General features: G+C 39.9%; 1 protein-coding gene across 1 annotated transcript in view; it reads right to left on the bottom strand.

The window, feature by feature from the left end:
* Positions 1-2,119: 2,119 nt before the first annotated feature.
* Positions 2,120-21,147, bottom strand: part of TTC39A (tetratricopeptide repeat domain 39A) — a gene marked incomplete at its 3' end in the record, with an annotated part of 39,734 nt that continues 20,706 nt past the window's right edge. The window contains exons 7-18 of the mRNA XM_079536260.1: positions 21,045-21,144; positions 20,293-20,358; positions 14,524-14,632; positions 13,806-13,873; positions 13,616-13,675; positions 12,698-12,859; positions 10,943-11,034; positions 9,825-9,945; positions 8,166-8,277; positions 6,300-6,414; positions 5,506-5,622; positions 2,120-2,240 (exon numbers count right to left, since the gene is read on the bottom strand). Coding sequence (XP_079392386.1) covers positions 2,120-2,240; positions 5,506-5,622; positions 6,300-6,414; positions 8,166-8,277; positions 9,825-9,945; positions 10,943-11,034; positions 12,698-12,859; positions 13,616-13,675; positions 13,806-13,873; positions 14,524-14,632; positions 20,293-20,358; positions 21,045-21,144 — 1,243 coding nt within the window. The remainder of the gene's footprint in view (positions 2,241-5,505; positions 5,623-6,299; positions 6,415-8,165; positions 8,278-9,824; positions 9,946-10,942; positions 11,035-12,697; positions 12,860-13,615; positions 13,676-13,805; positions 13,874-14,523; positions 14,633-20,292; positions 20,359-21,044; positions 21,145-21,147) is intronic.

Raw genomic sequence — 21,147 nt, 5'->3', positions numbered from 1 at the left:
GAATGCAGCAGTTTCAGAAGCAATGGGAAGGTTATCCAGCCTGATGGGCAATCCCAGATACCAATGGCGTTTGTGCTCAACCAAGGATGACTATGAAAACCTTGGGATTTTCACTGTGGCAAAGAATCAGGGGAGCTGAGTGTGCAGTGCACAGCGTGTCCTTTGTGCGATGCATTGAAGAGCATGGGCAAAACTCAGCTGTGGTAAAATTCCAAAAGGGCATTTCAGTGGCCTTGAGAGATGAATCTAAGGTCGTAAGGACTGTTCACTTTCTGCACAGTACAAATGATCCTAATTTTCATGACATTGCTTGCTCAGAAGATGCTGAGACTACCAAAATATTTCAGAAGGACACAACTGGAAGAAGAGGCGTTATATGCATGAAATAGAACAAGAATCTTTTTTATTCTATACAAAGAATGACTGAGTTTTTACACTTAAATTTTGATGTGCAATATGTAAATAGCATTAACTGTTCATACTGAGTTGTATCTGAGATATTTACCTGAACTGGATTTATACGAGAAAATCACTTTAAAAAATGAATTTTTCATCTATAATTTTAACGGGAGAAGAGTTTTATAAAGGGTCTATTTTTAATACAATGCAAGTTCTCAGTGTTGAGGAACAGGTGGTTCTGTCTCCCTGCATATTAATTTGCATTATAAAACAATGACATTTCCTTAGGAGAGGTAAAAGCAGAGCTATAAACTGTCAATTTTCTCTTTTGCTAGGAACAATTACTTTAGCAAGAATATTCACCATGAGGTACTTCTATACGAATCTCCCTGACAAGCATCTCCATTGGAGAAAAAGGGCCACCAAAAAACCTCCCATCTCCACACATCAAAACAGGTTACCGGGAAGAATCTCTCTCAAAAGGGAGGTAGAAGAGTGTCCTCAATAAACACAGGCGTACAAGCACGGAGCTGGCTTGGAGAACATTAAGTACTGTGAAAATGTGTTACCTCTGACTGCACCAGTTCTGCAGAAAAGCAGCAGTGATAGGGCAGACAGCATCAGAACGGAGCTATAGCCCTTTGCTCTGTTCTCAGCACACCTCCTTCCTCACGATTCTCGAAAACATCAGGAAAAAGCAAAAAGGAAAATTGCTCTCTTTTGTAAAGGGCAGAGAACTGTGTCAGGAGAGCCTGCTCCAACTTGAGCACCTTACCATACGAAACATTGCCATGCATCTCTTCAAACATGGGCATCTCAAGCAGGCAAACCCATCAACAACCACTGTAAGGAGGATGTGACTGTCACAGTGACTGCACACTGCTCTGCATCCAGTGGAATATTGCTGTTTCTTAAGTGACCTTCAAGGATTTGTGCTTTAAATACAATGAAAACTTTAAATTACATTTGTTCTGATGACAGAACTGTTTCATAAAGTCCTCCCATTCTTTAACTTTTCAAAGCAGTAAAGCTTTATCTTGCCACCATCTTTTTCTCCACCCCCGACCCCCCACAAATCATTCAGCCACGACAAGCAGCAGACTTGACATGAAGACTGAAGGAAATCAAGGAACTTGCATGGCTTTTTTCCACCAGTAAGTTTCTTATAGCAGCAAAAAAGTAACCACTAAAAGCTACAGAAAAGACATTCTATGCATAACTGAAAATGCCCAGAATTCAGAGTTCCTCCTTGCTGTGCTTCTTGTGCAGTTCTCACACCATTTCAAGTAAGCAGATATTTAGAAAAAGCAATGCTTCGTTCTCAACTGCTAGCAGTATGAATCCAGATGAGTGCATAAAGCTAACTGATTAATTCTGTGAACCCCAAAAGGTGCAGGGTTTGTTTTTCCAGTTGCTGCACTTGATGTTATATCTTGCTTAGCAGATGTTGCGAACAAGCAAGAAAAGGCACACGATTGAAAGGAGAGCTACACAAATGTAAGTGTTTGAAAAGCGACTGCTGGAAAAACAAATGTTTTATGCATTATGGTTGGTTTGAGAGTTTTTGCCCTGTTATTACATTCATGTTTTATGTATCATCTCTAAAATTTAGAATGACTTGATTTCTCACCGACTTGAAAGAGAAGGAAAAATAATTCTGAAGTGTCAGTAATTGTCTGCACCAAAGTCTGCCACAAACAGGACATCAAAGAAGGGAAAGTTACGACACCGCCGAGGCTCCGGAGTGCATTCCATTTTCTGGGGCGGATTTGGCTTGATGCAGGGCAGCTTGAATTCTGAAATGTGTTCTCGTTTCCATGGAGTAATTCTTGTAGTTTTGTCTAAAACAAAAGCAGATCAACTCTGATGAATATATATATATTTTTAAACATTTTCAAGTTATCTTTACATTACTGCTCTAAGCAAAACAACTGTAGACAGCAGAATGCCTTCCTTCATAAGCTCTTTTGTTGCTTACTGTAAAATACATGGCATGTGCTGCTAGCCAGACAATGCAGCTCTTTGTTCTTTATTTGTAGTTCTACTGTCTGGCAATTACCAGAAAATACAGCTTAATAAGAACTGGATTTGTTCTACTCAATAAAAATATTTGAAAACATTAAATATACATAACATCTACTTAGCTTACATTCAGAAATTAGTGTTTTATTAGTTGTCCCAAAGTACAACTGACAAATTTGAACAGATTTTTTTTTTTTTTAAAGTTTTTTAAAAGTTTAGAAGTTAAAAGTAGCCGAAAAAGTTAAAACTTGCTTGCCAAATCACAATAAAATAAATGGATTAGAACTAACACGCAGGGAGAAAAAGTTGTGTGTTCCAAAGACACGGAGATGGGCTGATGCTCAGCCTTGAAGCAACTCTCAGGCATGTTGTTCAGGAGAAGACCTGAAGCCTATTGTGAGGTGGTACTTACACCTTCCCCTGTGCTGCCTACAAAGCACTCTTAAGGACAGACAGACCTTCGCAAGCCCTCCTCATCTGAGGGAAGAGCCCCATCACCACCTTATCACGGATGAGGACTGTGTGTAGGAAACAAAGCCAGGCACTTTGCTGCCCTAGAAGCTTGGAAAATGGGTACACAAGAGAGTTCATATCTGCTTTCGAAGAGCAATTTGCCAACCCAGAGGAAGACTGGCAGGACTTCCCCCCACAAACATCCAGCAGCTGACTCAGCAGTGCTGCCTGCCTGCTGCCTCCTGTGGCTAAGTCATATCCTGAAGAGCCACAGACACATTAGAAGAATCTGTATTTTCATGGAAAAAAAACATAGAAAATGCAGATCCTACTTACTAGGAATTAGCATTTCAGCTCTTGCAGGATGGATACAGAATCCAAATACCAAAGAGGATAAGAAAATTAACAGGGTAATTTTCTTTTAGCAGATATTTGTCATCTTTACAGAAACGTCACATCATACATTAAGCAGTCTGTATAATCTTAAAAACACTCCAGCTCAAAATTCACAATTCAAATGAAGCGTGGAGGCAAGCATCTGCCACTACAGCAGCCTCTCAGCAAGTACAAGGCACTCCTTGCCCATCCCATCCCCACTTATAATTTTATGCATGCAGCACTCAAGGGGCTGACTGAGAAGAGGAAATGAACGGGTTGTGCTGTATGCTGATCTGAAACACTCTGGAGTTTCTACCAAAAATTAGCTAGATTTTGTCATGCAGATATTAAAGAATGCCTCTTGTATTTCTCATCAGCAGGCTGATATTGCTGCTTGTAGCTTGTGGTAATACAAATATAAATATTTCCATGCATGATCAAGCCAAAACTGCTTATCATCTCATTTTGCTCTTTCTCCTAGAGTTGAAACATTTAAGCCAGCAGCAGCACGTAGATTTAGGTCAAGCAAATCAAGCGTCACACACAAGCAGAGCACTCATTTCCACTCCTGCCGACAGTGAACACAGTTTTGCAATTCTGAAACCCACCACAGACAACGCATTCTCCCTCTAGTGGCTGGAAAGACGTTCAGCATTTTTAGCTGAGGGCTCATAAAACATTTGTGCATGTTCTGATCGGGAATGTAGCAGCTACAGGCAGTAACTTAGCAGCTGCATGGAGTCACTGTCCCCAGAGGTGTTGGAGAACTGTGGGGATGTGGCACTGTGAAACATGGCCAGTGGGCTTGGTGGGGTGAGTTGGGTTTGGATTTGGTGATCTTGGAGGCCTTTTCCACCCTCAATGAGTCTGAGATTCTAAGACCTTTCTTTTTTTCTTACTGTTACAGTTCCTGTGACTTCTCAGAGTGCCACAAGCCTGAGTATTAGCTTTGCACACACAAATTTTTAAAAGCTGTGATCTGCTGAGCTCTCCTGTAAGCCAAACTTCTTCCCTTGAGAAGACTGTGACCTGAGCCACCCAAGCTGCCAGGTGAAAAAGGCTGAGTGGGAACTGACAGCAGTACTGGACAGAACAAGAAGCCCTGTAATGTTAATTTCTGGACCTCTTTTTAAGATTTGAATAATCTGTATTCAAATATGGCTTGAGGCAAGGTGCATTTTGAGGAACATGAAACTGACTAAAACAATTTCCATTGCGTTTTACGAACAGAATTTTTGCTGCCCTTACTATCTTCCATGAGTCTACAGAGAACCAGGCTCACAAGCACAGGGGATTAAGGATTGCAGTATTGTAATTTCTGTGCTGACAGACTTTTGGCATCGCCTTCAGCAGGCTAATTCACCACTCTTAGTGGACTGACTCGGATAAGAGACCGACACAAAACCTCCCTCGACTTTTGGAAGATGGGGCCAGAGATCAGCTTTGCAGCTGCACACCTGCAGCAGTGGCTGGCGTGACTGTGCTTGGAAACATGCAGACATCTGGACTCGTTCAGCATCCAGGCGGAGAGGTGAACTGCCCTGCTGCAAGATGCCTGAAGGAGACTAGGGTTGTTTGGTTTGGAATGTCTTTTTTTTTTCCTCCTTTCTTTTTCTTTCTTTTCCCCAGATAGCGATTTTGGCTCAGTAAAGCATAGAATACTGGGACAGAGGCAAAACTAGATTGGTTAGGTTTATAACCAAGAACGTACAAGATCAAGTCCAACAATTCCTGATAAACCTGCTTCGATAGAAAAATCAGTCACAACAAATGTGCCAACAGCAGGTGTTCCAGCTGCCTCGTGAAGATGAAAATGCAAAGATACTAAATGCACACTGAAACATTTTCTTAAATGTACTTCATCAAGGAAAAAGCCCAGCACTGTTAGCCACCAATCTGAATAGTTTTTCAGTCCTAACACAGAGCTGTGATTTCATTTAATACATTTTTTATGAATAAGTAAACACATTACAAAGAAAATTACACCTTGTTACACATGGATTATTTCTCATGGAAGTCCTTAACACTCATATTAACATCCTTAAAATTATTTTTGCTCTTATCAGAATGGATGGGTAACTCACAGACTGAGCTATCAGATATTGTCTACTACCTGAGAAGGTCCCAGCCAAACCTAGGGCATGTGTGCTTCCACTGAATAAACAAAAGTTTCTGTAGTATTAACGTTTCTGCTTCCTACTCATCAGTAACACACCATACTGACCCACCAGAACAGGCTTTTAACTTGCTTACTTTGCTCTTTCTAGTAGTTTTATTGCTTCTTCTCTCCTGTCCTGGTCCAGATACAGCAATGCAAGCTCCAGCAAGGCATTTGGAATTAGATAATGGTCGTATTTTATCTTCTTCTCACTGCATAGGAAAAGAAATAGCCTCAAGATCTTGAAATGAGTTATTGTTTCACTCACTTAACAGCTCCAAGCGAAAATAAATAGCAGATTAGCTAAGATCAGGAGGAGCAATCAATCTTTATTACAACATTTGTTGTGTTCTCTGTCCAATGCTACCTTCTGGGTTATTAAATGGCGTACTTTACCATAACCATCATACACAATGTGTTATTTCCTGGGATTAAAAATTATTGGCATTTATTATAGGGGAAATTTTTAAAAAGGTGATAATATTATAAGCACTGTGTGAACTGAGAAAAAGAGATCCCATTCACAATATACAGGGGTTCCAAATACAATCACGTTGCCAATCATCTCTGGAGACTGTTTGGTTCTTTAGGCATAACTTCTGACTGCTAAGAGGAAAGGGAGGAAAAAACAGCGGTGTCACAAAAATTGTATGTGTGTGTAGTTCCCAAAGAGAAGAAAGTATCAGTAAGAAGTGCAGAATTGCAATTCTTCCTCCTTATATGGCTAACAACACTGGCAATTAAAACTGTGAGCCCTTGGATATTGAAACAAGTGAAATAAATACTGAAGATTCTGTTGTCCTCTCTATTCACATCAAGGTTGCACCTGCTCTTACTTGAAATGAGCAGGTACTGAGAAATTCAAGAGCATGCCAGGTAGACAACTTACTTTAAGTAGATGTAATTAAAATGGCCTTCTGCCTCTGAGATTTTGCCCAAATGCTTCAGGCATAAACCCTTTAGCAGTTTTATCACACACTGGTCATCTGCTAGCAATTCTGTAGCTGCAAGATGAAGTAAACGACATATTTTAGAAAACATTTTAGAGCAGTACAGACTTACTTGTGTAAAAGTGTTCCTGCATGTAGGAAAGTATTATAAAATCTACTTATTGGAACGCAGGACAGAAGAAACTAACTGACCCATTACGTTCATTCAGGGTAGCTTCATGCTATCACCAACTTGTGTAACGAAATATCAGCTAACAAGAAATTTGAGTAATGGCACTGCATCTTGTGCTGAATTTCACCCTGTTTCTATTACAGTGGTCCTTTGTCCAGTTCTTCCTCTGCCTGACAAAATCCTGACACATTCTGCATGGAATTGCTGCACCCCTTCAGACTACGCCAACCTTAATGATTCTATGTTCACATGAAGTATCTCCTCTACTTATAATACAGCCTTCAAACTGCCCCCAGTTGCATTAAAAAAACACTTAGGGACTGATCCCAGGCTCAACTGCGTACAACACCTGGAAATGCAGATCTGAATTTCCACTAACAGAATTATTTCCACATCTTATCCGTGTAATACTGTCATGAGCACATTTGCAAGTTGAAGATTTCACAGTGGCAGACTCTTGAATTAGGAATCCAGAAATAAGAAAGAAAATATTTGAAAAGGCTGTAGTTTAGCCTCAAACACCATCAGGAAAGCTCAAGAGAAGCATGATGCCTGGAAACAGCTGACCATTATTTGTAACAAGTAACACTTCACATTGTTGATATGTTTACAATATTTCACCCTTTTCAATTATATGTCCTCATAGCATTTTACAGATGTCAATCAGCCTCCACAAATCTCTGCAAAGTCAGCTGTACTCACTATTTACCAGTTAGGAAAAAAGAAATTATTCACTTATCCCAAATAACGTTGCAAACTGTGTGATGAGGTGAGACAGACAAATTGCTTTTAATAAGATGTCACTTTCATGGGAAATATTTTTATGTCCTCAAATAATTAAGGAGAAAGCTTTAGCCATTCTGTCAAGCAACTCTTTCTGAAAGAGTACTTGTGTAACAATGCACCAAGGTCCTAGAAAACACTGCAATGCAGTGACTTAACCCATATTCCATTGTAAAGGTGGGCCAAATCCTTCTACAGGAAATACATAAGATCAAATATTTATCTAAGGGGAAACTATGAGAAAAGCTGCGGCTGCAATTCCATAGGTGTTGGGAAATACTGGCAAGAAATAAATCAGTAACTAACTGAGTGACATTGTAGCATTGTAGTTCGATATTATCTCCTTTTTTATATTCCTTTATTGTGCAAAGGGAGCCCATCCCTCACGTCCCAGCTTCTGACACACGAATAACATTCAGCCCTCCAAGGTCACACTGTAAGCTGACAGCACTTTTGGAACCAAAGGCAGACACTCACCTCTTTCTATTTATCTTTCAAAACTGAAATACTGTATCTAAGAATAAAATAACTTAATGATCTAAGTAATCAAGTCAGTTCATACACTGATTTTGATCTAGCAAAATAAACAGTCCTTCAATATGTCATGAACTATTCCTAATATACATCTGTGGATGGAAAATAGCTTGCTAGTACTATCAGTGACAGTGCTAGTATGATCTATGACAAAAGAGGAAATTTACTCCTGTCTGCATTAACAGTTCATGGTTTCATAATCTGCCTTCCTCATGTGATCAGATTAACTTTACTAACAAGTGTCTCTCTTTATTCACAGATAATATCTTTAGCTATTGCAGTGTAAAATACCTGATTAAACCGTATCACTGATTACCTGAACTTCTTGCCAATGCTTCTTCTGCTTCAATTAAAGTCTCTAACATGCCTTCTGTTAAATTGGGACATTGTCCAATTACGGCATAGCCATTCCAGATATACATCATCTCCTAGGATCAGGGAGAGAAGACTGCATTGTTAATGATATCACTGGCTAAAACCAACTATCAATTATTTCTGTATTATGAAAAAGTTTCAGATTCCATAACCAAAATCTCAGTTTGTCATAACATAGTGCCATTACAAACATTCTCCTGGTTTTCAGAGCAGACCAGTACTGGAAAACAACTAAAGAGCCATTGATTGTACTCAATACCAAGGAATATTGCAGAACTACTCAAGCTATACTTCTTCTAGACTAAATAACTGAGGTTAAGACCTTTCTCCTTTAGCAAGTCCTTTCACAATGTAAAGAAAAATTCTAGAAATGGTATTCTGCACCCTATTCCACAACCTCAGCATATCTTTCACTGTTCAGCTGTGACATCTGCTGCATCAGATATGCAACTGCAGCAGAAACAAAGACTGCTGTGTTCCCACAAGGACACCCAAGGAAAGCCTTTAGGACAGAACTGTTTTGCTAAAATCCCATTAGAACAGCCCAAACCAACCCCAGGTGCATACAGTTCTTCACTCTCTACGGACTCTGAAACCTGAGAGACGAATGTCACCTGTTTATTTCCTCTCATCTTAAGTCTTATGAGTTGGTGGAAAGCGGCCTCTAGTGAATACCCACATTATGCTGTAACTTATCTTCAGGAGACTGTATTTCTTCAGGAAGCACTGTGTCACATATCCAGCTGGTGGGCTGAGAAATGATTACTCACTGGTATCTCCAACAGGCTCTCCCTGCTCAGACATTCTCTTAAAGACTATTTACTAATTATTCATCTGTTTCTCAAATAAAGCAGCACAGAGCACTGAAAATGGCAACTCCTCAGCACTTGGCAAATCTTTTCTGTTCTTTTTATGTTTTATGTTCTTTTATTTGGTATTTACAGAGAGATTTTATAAGCACCGTGTGAACCAGGCAATGGGTGGAGCTTTATGCAGCTGATCCTACCTGGCCAAAGGGAACTGGGCAACACTACAAAAAACACCAAAGAAACCACCACCATAAACAACTAACAATGCAGAGCAGCTCTCTGGAGCCAATACGGACACATGTCCATGCTTCATCCCATCACCGAGGTGCTCTGGAGGCACCACAGTGCAAACGCTCAGGGGCACATAAGTAGATGCTTACATGGAGTGCCCAGTCCTTGCATTGTTTTCTTCATTTTTTCCTCACTTACAGTCTTCTTTTAGTAGTGTCAATAAATGACACGTGACAGAAGAAACCCAGGGCAAAGTTCCTCAAAAGGTAATTAAAAGAAAGCTGTTAGGAGCATGTTAGTCCATAGCTGGAATAATGAGTTACACATGCAACACATTTACGTGTCACAAACAACTGGCTCAGTTCCTTGTGGCTGCTGCCTGCCCCAGTTTTACAGCATTCCTTGCATTCATTTGGCTTTGTTTTGGGAACATTCCAGCCTCCTGCAGAGGTTTTACCTTAGAAACACGGAAAGATACTATTCCTATTACCCTGGTTTTCCTTCCATTAAGAAAATAAAAGCCTAAACAAGAGTGAGGGGAGGAAAGGTTTCTAGCTTACCAAAGGTGGAACAGGTAAAGGAACGGGGTTTGAAGAAAGATACCGTCTAGCTTTCCGAATGGCAAACTTTTCTGTAGGCAGTGATTTCCCTGCGATTTTCAGTTTCAAGCTGGGAACAATTCTGAAAGTTTAAAAGGAAATGTAAGGGATTTTTCCTTCAGGAACATCTGGGACAATGGCATCCATATTTAAAAATAAATAAATGAAGTCAAAGAACTTTGAAAAGATGTCACATACTGAGCTATTGTTATCTCTGGGGAAGCAGAGCAATACATATTCACAAAAGCTATTTATGCAGGGCATGCATATATCTCTTTGGGCTTCCATTTCAATCAAGCAGAGAAAGGAACTCTTCCCCATCCAAAAGAATTAGATGATGATGTGCCTAACTTTAAAGGGACACAGAGTGAGAAAGAGGCAAGCTGGCTCTTGCTTTCCCAAAGACCAAAACTGATTCCCTTTGCAATGGATCCCAGTGAAAACCAATGAAATCTGCCTGTAATGATTATTTACGATATGGAACATCTGAGAAGAATCAATATATTGTGAGCATGAGTGTTATTTAAATTTTACAGAAATAGACTCCAAAAACAAAGTAGTTGGTTTTGTTTGGCCCAGCAACAGTCGGGCTTTTTTGTGCTTGCTCATTACAATTAGGTTAGGATCCTGTGTCAATAATGAAAGTTACATATGCAAGTGGATATCGTTTCATATTTCTCTCAGACTCAAAATCCCCAAATCAAATTGTCTCCATTAACTGCTACAGAAGGCATCCATCTTGCAGCATAATCCCTTGAAGCCTTTCTGAACTTACATGCCACTTTGATTAAGGAAACAACTGGAAAGAATGTGAATGCTACATGCAAATACAGCAGCCACTGCATGGCTGATAAAAGTAACATCCTGTCTCTAAAGCACTCCCAGGCCAGCAGAAATCTGCTGCCTCCATTGCAAGGTCTCCTTCAGTCTGAAGGTAAAGTTTCATTCTGCAATTTCTTACCAAGTCCAATGTTCTTTGTGCAGATCTTCCAAACTGCATTATGAATAATTTTGCCTCCCTTCCCCAAACACTGGGATTTGATACAAAACTCTTGCAATTGGTAGTTAGCGAATTTTACCTAAATAATTCAACTTCGTTGTCTCCAAAAGGACTGCAGTCATCTGGCCCGAACATGCTGAGATAAGCAGCTTTCATGTAAATATAGGTAGCCTGCAAATGCAATCAAGGATATCTGTACAGGAAAATGAACCTACAGCAATCACCACTATTGATACACAGAACAAAACAGCAACAAAGAGGAAGGAGGTGATGCTTTTGCTCACAAACAGAAGTAATCTTAAAAATTTTAAGCAGGAGATAAGTATTTTAGAAAGCAGAGTAATATTTTTTTTGCTAATTAGGCATGTCTTTGTTTTCTTCATATCAGTTTATGCTTGCATTCCATGAACAAGTGTACAACTGAATATCATGCTGTAAATTATTTTGTATCATGTGTAAATTATTTTATTACTCTCAAAAATACACACTAGAAAACTTAAGAAAATGTCACACTTAGAGGAAAAAACCAACGGAAAACATGTAGTCTGTGTGTCAGTCACAACTTTGTATCATATCTCAAGTATTAAAGTTCTAGAAAAAGCACAGGAGTTTTTAAGTTATTCCATTGTTTCAGATTATGAAACGTACCAATTTCACAGAGATTTCTGAGCAACTGAAGAAGGCAAAGCAGCACACAGGATGTTACAGCATATGGAATGGCACAGAATGACCGTTGTGAGTTTTGAGTATTGCTTTGTGGAGATTTAATTAACCATTAGTTTCAGGAGTTTTTAGGAAATCTTGAACTATTTATTTACATCAGGATCTAAGAGTCCATTTACATGACCATCATTCACTTCATTCATGTATTTAATATTTTGCTCCTATTAACAGGATCACTTTCTCTGCTGCCCTAAGGCCCCTGCAATATACGACCAAAATCTATACACAGTTTAAAAGGACACACATTAATATTAATCACACAGTGTTTCAGGATATCTGAGCTTCTGGTCAAGCGTTGCTCCTCTACTAAGGAACAGACCTGTGGGAGCTATTCAGGCCAATGCATCTGGCTCAGAGCACTGCTGGAATTCCCAGGGGCAAAAAGAGTCCTTGCTGCAGATTTTACCCAGCTGGGAGCACTGTGTGAGCTGCCCTCATCTGGCTGTTCAGACCCCAGCTCACATGTGGCTGTATTTGGTCAATACATGCAATGTATGTAGTAGAAAAAACAAAACAGTGATATGCCTCCCATACACACAGCATGATCACACTGAAGAGAAACAAACCAGTGAACTCCAGTTAACCTCAGCACCCACCTAACAGAATTAAAACTCTTCTGACAGATTTCCCCAAGGCTCAGGTGAAGGGTGAGGAAAAGCTATTAGGGTTCTGAACCTGAGAAGTTCTCTTTTTCACGTGCACATGGCACAGCACATCTTCTGATCACATTTATTATCAGAGAGGCACCATCACAGTGAGCCTCACTTATCACCAACAGAACTTATATCCATAAAGCAATGAGAGAAATGGCAGCTTGCCACTAACTGCTGTGTGCTGACGAAGCGAACAGTCAATACACAGCAGAACATCTTTAGCAGGTTGTTCATCTACAAATGGGACTCAAAAGATTTTTGCTTGCCCACAGTCTGCACTGGTTTGAATGCTCACACTTCACTTTGCTTTATAAGCCACAGTAGGTCAGAATGTGTTTTACAGTTTTCAGCCAGCTCAAAGCTACAGAAAGCCAGCTCTATCTGAATTAAGAGTTAGTGGATACTACAGGGCCTTATGTGTGCCACTCAACACTTTGTCCTCGTTCTGCTTAACTTACCTTTGACCAGGTGTTTTCTTTGCTTAGCAGATCTGCATAAAAGAAGGCCATCTTCCACTGGCGCTTGTAGGTGAAGCACCACATGAGCTCCCAGTAACACATGTGATGAAACTGCTTCCAGTATTGCTGAGCCTCACAGCACTCTTCATACCTATTAACTGCCTGAACAGAGAGATTTCCAGATACTGCCTTAATCACATGTGTATGTAATAGAACCTGGCTTGCCATGATCTGCTTTCATAGTTGCTCCTGCAACTTTCTAATTAAAAACAACCCAGCATTCCCCAAGATCATATCTGGTGGCTTCATGTAAGAGATCCTTGACTCCACAGTCAACCTGGGTTTAGCAAATTTATCCCTGCCACAGAGCTTCCCATTCATGGATTATATAGTCAGTCCTACATACAGGCAAAATGAATGTTAGTCCCTACGGAAATTGGGAAAGTAAAATCAGAGGACAGATGTGCAGCTAACATTTACTGTCATAGCTCCAAAGGAGCAATAGCACTGCAATCAGCTGATACTCAGCCTTGGAATATTTTGGACATGCATTCTCCAAGCATTAACTCTTTCAAGCTTTGTATGACTGAGTCTCCATTCAGGCAGAAGGCAAAATATTATCATGAGATGTTACTAAAGGTATGACTTGCTTCAGGATATGAAGGATAATGAGGAAACTGTGTCACTGATATTTGTAGATGAGGTTATCACCACAATCAAGGGTAGTGACAAAAGCTGGTCCAACAAGCTGGTCAAAATAGTTCTCAAAATTCTGACTTGTAATTTATGAACTATAAATTCATATAGGCCAAAGCTACAGGAAACATAAAACAAGAAGGAAACGCCGTTCCTGGAGGAGTTTTTCTGAAGCTTTTGAGGCTTATTTTCTCAAGAGCAAATGGATTACTTATTACTTACCGCATCAATATTACCCTTCAGTGTTTCTATCCTGCCTGCAAAAAACAGGAATATGGCTCCCTGTAATAAATAATAATAAAAATACAAGTATTCTTTAACAGTTTTCAAGCTGACTATACAGTCTATATCTTAGCTGTTTGGCAGGGAAACATCAAGCAATCACACCAATCTGAATTATGATTGAGTTTACCTTTGGATAGCGAGCCAAGTAAGGTTTAAGTAGCCTTTCTGCCTCCTCAACATTTCCTTTTCCTGTCCCTAGAGTGCATAAAAATGTAAGTGATAAAAAATAATAAGTAGAAAAAAAAACCAACAAGACAAAACAGGAAAGGAAGGTACTGATAGCCATCTTCATCTGGCCAACACAGAAGTTCCTCTATCTCATAAATCAGGTGTAAATACAGGTCAGTGTTTCACTAAGCCAGCAAGCAGGAAGATCCAAACAACACTGTGCTTAATGAATTGAAAGTGTGTAGACCAATACATTTTAAAAATTTCTAATAGTAGCTAACTGGGAAGTGTGCTCTCTCAGTTAGAAGCTACCATCTCCCAAAAAAGACAAAGACAATACATAAACATGATCAAAGTATTTAGGAAAGTAATCTCAGTTATAGTTCCGATTGTGATCTCCCAAATTCCAAACTTCCACAAAAGACAAATTTAGCTCTCCTGACTTCTTTTCTTATCCCCCATTTTCTCCCATCTTATGCATTAAACAAACCTCCATCTTGAAGATTAAGATACTCTCCTCAGGTACAATCACTATTGTAAAGCCACCCACAAACAATGCACATTTAATCTGATTATGAACAAACATTACACCAACATACAGGTGATGAAATCATCTTTTCCCCCCCCATCTCCCACAAGAACTCATCAAATCCAAGAGATATTATAAGCAATCTTACCTAACACAAAGGTCATGAAAGTATGATAGCAAAGCAACAGCATGGTACACAGCACCGACCTAAAGCTGTATGAGGATGCTCCTTCTTGAAGCTGCAGCAGACCACGCTCCTGTGCAGACAGAGTAAAAACAACAAAGGATTGGAAAAGAATCAAAGTCACCTTTTGGTAGTTTGTTAACTCCCGCAGTGTCATTTGTAGATTGCTCACTCACCAAATTTCCAAAATACACTGATGCAAATAGTTTATATAGCAATCAGAGACACAAACACATGGAATCATCTAACAGCTTTTCAAGGATTTAATGCTTAATCTCTGAGAAAGATATCAAGGAAATAAAAAATCTGCAACTAGGAGGGCAAAGGATAACAGTGCTGAAGGATGTCAGTAAGCACATTAACAAATGAAACAGGGCTGCTGAACCACTATCATGGGTGGAAAACGAAGAATGTTTCAGTTCTCTTTGGGAAGAACTAAGGCAATCAATTGTAAAGCTGTATTCATATTCCAAGTGAGCACAAAGGTTTCAAGCTCCACAGGCAGCAGCGTTTAGCAGCACATTCCAGGACAGCTTCCATGATATCAAGAGCAATATTATAAATATGCAAACATTAACTATGAGATTTGCTTTCTAGTAAACGTGCGTAGTATGATGGTCACCCTGCAGCAGGGAAAATGCAGTTTAGAAAGGTGCACTATGGCTGCAGTGGAAAATTACTGGAATGTGCTGTACGCCACTACAAAGATATCCAATTCAAACACTATAAATAGGGACCCCAAGGGATGTCTTTTGGAGCCCTTGATGAAGGTATCACAGAGAGCACTCACAGCACGTTCTCAGCACTGATTTTCATCTTTCATGTGTCCTTACCAATGGAAAGGTGGAAATGGAAAGGAAACACTGCCTGACTTCTATCTTTACGGTATAAACCCTGAAGCCTGCAATCATATTCCAATTTTCACCATACAAATGATTTTGCTTAACTAGTGTGGCTAATTTTTTCTAAATGTAAACACAGTTATACTGAGTTTTAATAAATCTTAATTTATTCCATTAATGACTATTGTGGGAAAAGGTACCACTGTCACAAACATTTGCGGGTGAGTTAGTATCACATCCAGCCTGGGTACAAATAATAATACTGACTTGTACGTCACTTCAGAAGAAATCAAAAGATGTGAAAAACGTTACTGAAAATCAATGGCTTTCTGGAAAGCAAGCACTCAGCAAATGAAGCCAACTTCATTTTCTGCTAAAAGCAGAAGTTTGATTGATACAGAACCTCTGCAAAATACAATACGCTCAACTTCTTCCAACTGCTCAGATGAAAACAACAAATACTTGGATTTAAAAAAAAAAAAAAAAAAGTAGCACTGCAGAACAACAAGGTGGAAGACCAAGCACTCTGCAGAATGAAGTTTGTCAGGAAAAAAATATAACTTTAAAGTAGATTTCCAAAGTCCTTCAGGCTGGATATTCCACTCAGCCTTTACAGACAACAGTACCCTGCCCCCCAGGGTTAGGTAACTTCTGTATGATATAAGAAATGCAGCTCATACCCATCCATGTGGGACTGCAACTATGAAAGCCATAACTGTGATGTAAGTGCATTAAGAAAGTGCCTATTCTAAAGAAAAGATAGCCACAAATCTGGCATATATCAGCCTAAATTCTTAAACTGAATGGTTACATAGGACTGGGGGAGCTCACCAAGCATCACGTGTAAAATCCTATTTTGTCCTGCACAAGCAATTAAAGAATGCTTACTCTTTACTCTGATATGTGAACACCCCAAACTTTCTACATTAAATTAATAATATAATCAGAAAACACAGTCTGTAAAATAAGAAATCGAGAAGTAGTTCTTATAGTATTGCAATACTTTCTTGCAGAGAAGGCTTGAACAAAGCTGCTTCTCCTTCCCAAATCCTTGCAAACTGCTTCTGTTGTGGTGGGACAACCAAAGTGGGACGATGACTGCTATCACTGAGAAGCATAATTTTGCCACTGTGCCCAGACAGGCTGCCCTGGCTTCTTCTGCATCTGGCAGAGATGGACACACTCAACTGAGGCACAACTCAGCACGGAAGCCTGGCAGGCTCTCTGAATCACCTCACTGAACACATCTCCTCCAGAAGGGGCCAATGGAGATTAGGCAGAAAACCTAAAAGGAGTTGTGAGTTGGACAATGTTGCGACACCCATCCGATCCTCAGCAGGGATCAGCTGAGGATCTCCATGCCCAGTCTGCTACTTGAGCCTAAAGAGTTACTGTCTAAACAAACTATACTCGCTGGTGCCAGTCACTAAGTAAGTACATTACGTGTAATTGTAAGGAAGTACCTTTTAACAGCCATAAATAACTCCCACACCTACGCCGCCGGTGACGGGAGCAATGCCAAAATACCAGGACGTGCTTCCAAACAGTCTATTACAGGACACACTGCCACAATATCAAAGAGATGTCAAGCCAACAAGTGTTAATAATTTCTCTAAAATACTCAAATGAAATTAACACAAGATGGAGGCTACTCCACAGAGCATAAGGTCTAATACAGAGCAGGAAGCAACACACTTTGCTTGCAGACAAATGCCACGATCCAGTACAAACCCCCTCATCTTTCTACGTGAGTTACTCAGAACATACCATGCTCCTAATTCCCTATACTGTCACTACATTAAAAGGAGAAGTGATATCCCATTGATTTGATCCAAGATATCCAACATTCTCTCAAACAGGAGTCCGAAGGCAAGCAGTGGGGATTTCCTCAATGAACGTGGAATGAACACAACAAAGCTCAAAAGCATTATTAAAGAACACGTGGACTGATTCATAGCCATATCAGCTGTGACTAAAACCCATCTATTTTTCTGACATGAAAGCTCTTGTATTATATCCTCCTTGTTTAACTACAAATCTATATAAAGAAAGCAAAACAAGCTCACTGCTCATGTCCCATGACCTGATCACACCACTGACGGTGTAGCAAGGATGGATACCACTAATAGTTTTTATGAAGAACTAATTAAGTTGGTAGACGGGGTGCTTGAACACATCCCCAAGTAACTTTGAAACTTTAGTTTCAAATTTGCAGGAGACTGAAATGTAAATCAAGAATATGCTCAGTGGGAAATTGGAATTCATTTTATTATAAACTGAGACATAAAAAATATTCATCAGTTCAGCTGCCTTGGGAAAAAGTGTCCTCCCACATCAGAACGTATAATTTGAAATAAATTGGTTCTATCTGAAAGTTTTCCAGTCTTTCCCTGAATTCATGCTGCCGGCTGACCCTCTGATGAGTTGCAGGCAACATATGGCTGACTCATGTCAAACTTTTCTACAGCTTAGCAGTGCAATATCCGTAGCATTCTGCAAACTAAGAATGACAGCATATATTAGCCACAGGAGTCTTGTGACTGCTCACCAGAAGTTAGTCATCATTAAACACAAGAAGTCTGGATAGGATGCATTCCTCATCAACTACCTGAGTGTGTGGAGAAAGCCAGCCTGCTCAGTACAGAATGGCGTACCTGCCAACGCACCGTGTATACACCTCAACACACAGAATTCCTTATGAAATGGAGCAAAACTGCATTCCTCTCCCTTGAATGTCAATACCTAAATATAAGGCCACACAATTAAACACAAATAAGCCCACAGTTTGACTAACCATACAAGGGGAAAGGAGCTCCAACTGAGAATGGCAGAACTGGCACTTGTTTGAGTAGAAGGAAAGAAGGCAGCCTCAGGCTACTCTTACACTTTTTTGATCACACCCTACCTACTGCTTTGAGACTGCAGTTAAATTGATGTCTGCAATGCCCACAGCTGGCTGCGGAATTAATCCTGCTTTGGGCATGTCCTCAACGACTAACAGCCATGACATGTCAGAGACAAGGAGAGCCACTAGAGGCAAGTCTGCTGGCTCTAAGGCGGATTAGTATCGTGGGAGATATCTTAATGCAGTTTTACACCCACTTTTAATAAACACTTGAGTCACACCAAAAGCAGTCTGGTTTCCAGCATGCTGTAGCTCTTTCAGGTGAACTACGAGTTGCTCAAGGCACCAATCACAGCTCTCTCACCTTTTGCACAGCCTGGTGCTCACCATGAGCACTTAACTGAAATGACTGCCTGATCATACAGACATAATCAAAATTCATTCCTTCAGATGGGCTGCAACACATGAAACACAAACTTTTCCTCTCCTCTTCCATTATTGTTTCTTTCACCTTAAAGCCCATTGTACTGCAGAAGATAGCTTCCTCTTGCAAGCTTTGGGAAACCTCCACTGGAAAGGATTACAAATGCAATTGCAATCTTGTTTCTGACTTTGGGCATCTAGTTTAGAATTGTCAAATGCAGAAAGACTTTTTTAGCATGTTAAAATAAATGACCTTCAATGGACTTCAAATAATATGCTTAAAATGATGGTGTTTTTTTTTCTGGTGTGCAAATACTAGGTTTTTGCTTAAATTTATGGTAATCTAGGTCATGCTTCAGACAGATATTAAAAAACTGGAACAGGATCTGACTCATCAACACAAACAGCAGCCCACTCTCAGCCATACAACAAACCCCAGGGCCAAAGGAATAGAACAGAAATTAAATTAAAGGGAAAATTTTCATCTGCAGTAACAGGATGAGTTTTCAACACAGAACTAGATGGGTCCCTCCAAGCCCAAGGCACTCGTGATTCTATATGATTTCATTTTCAGAATTGTGCTAGTATGTGAAATACCTTTGCATTTTCTAAGATAATCTGTTGCTTTAGATACTCTGTTTTCATAACAGACAGGTGAAAGTATTGGACTTTTGCCTTTATTGCCTGTGAAACAGCTCCTGATAACCTCCCTGAAATTTCCAAATTCAAATTAATACTCTGCCAAATGTTCCTTATTTTTAAACATGATGCTTTATATCCAGTTCTATGATCCTTCCTATAAGCTAATCAAATATCTTGACACTCACCCACTCATCACCTAAGGGTACAGCTCTGAGTAAGGAACCCTCTTTCTCCTTTAAACTTGTTTGTTAAATAGAAAGCCTTATAATAAAATAGTTGAGTTTTGTTTACACTGCTTTTGCTGTGTCTGAGGGATATCAAACATTTAACTTATCCAACATTTATGAAATAAATTTAACTAGTAGATTAAGCTAAGTGAACCTTAATGTTTCCTTAATACAGGAACCCAGCTTTGAATCAATCTCATATTGTGGCAGCGTAAAAACAGACAAAGGCAGGTTCAAGGAATTAAAGCCAAGATAAAAGAAGTGATCTCCATAATTCAGTATCCTGCTTTCAAAACAATGCATCCACACAAGGCTGATACAGAGGGAGTTATCACTTTCTGTCCATCTATCCTGTGCAAAATTACTGCAGTTCATGTAAGTTTCCTGGTGCTTCATTGCTAAACTGGCCACAGTCTACATATACAAGCAACACAGGTCAGACCGGTTACTCTCCGAGGAAAAAAGCACTTACTACTCTGTAGGCAGAGAGAACGTAGGCGTTGTGGAAATCATTAAAGACATAGAAAAAAATGAATCAGAAATGAAATGGATTTTTTTTTTCCCCAATATCATGCAGGAGGTGCAAGGGTTACTCTCCCAGTGCCAGCAATGTACATACTGTGACAGCTATCAGTGTGTTTCAGTCACAACTAATGTAAGAAAGAAGAGAGAAACTTCTGACTCTTTTTTATTCACATTTTTTTTAAACTCAGCAGTGAGGGAAATACACCAACAACAGTTATTTCACCTTTACCTTGTTTCCAGAAAACCCAACAAACTCCAGTAATCTCAGAATTCGTGCTGGAAACATGGACAGTGTCTATAGAAAAAAAAAATAAAGCAAGTTACACAGTAGCAGACTTTCTGCATCTCAGCTGAAGACTGCCTTACACCACTTTCCCAAACACAATAAATAGCTGATAAAAATTACTAAAGACATCTTTATGTATCCGTTCTGGGTAAATTTATATACTTGCTGTCTTCTGTATACAATTTAAACAGAAATATCCATTTGACTCAGGACTGCTGTGTCTCCACGATTCCCTGACAGAAAGATGTTTATACAGCACACACTGTAACTGCAGCACCTCTGGGAAGTTCCAGAAATACTGGGTGTGCACTGCACAGTACATATTTGTTCTTTGTGCAGTAAATCCAACATCAGGGCTCACGCCAGACTCTCACACTGCTTAAGGCAAACTGAGGGAAGCACCTGGCACTTTCTGAAGTCCATCACCTCAACAACCTCCGCATCCTTCAGCACCTCCGGGTCAGTGCCTCTGATCCACCAAGAAGCATCCTGCTGTGTGCTGCAGAAGACACCTGTACCACACCACCATCATCTGACCCCTTGTTTTCAGAGCAGAATGCAAACAAGGGCATGAAACAACGGCCTTTAACTGCATCTTTGGTAACACTGATGTCCAGGAACTTTTCAGGTATTTAAGTTATCAACACTTTCAGTTAGCTAGCTTTCAGCTCGAGAGAAAAACTGCTGGTACGTACCAAGTTGAAGGCTCCAACTCCAAGCTTTACACCTCCCTCAAAATGAAGATGGTTCTCTCCTTTGACATAATGTGGAGACTGTATGAGACTGTCCAACTCCCTG

Source organism: Tetrao urogallus (assembly GCF_951394365.1).
Source record: "Tetrao urogallus genome assembly, chromosome: 5".
NCBI lineage: Eukaryota > Metazoa > Chordata > Aves > Galliformes > Phasianidae > Tetrao > Tetrao urogallus.
This window is presented reverse-complemented; position numbering and strand designations above follow the sequence as displayed.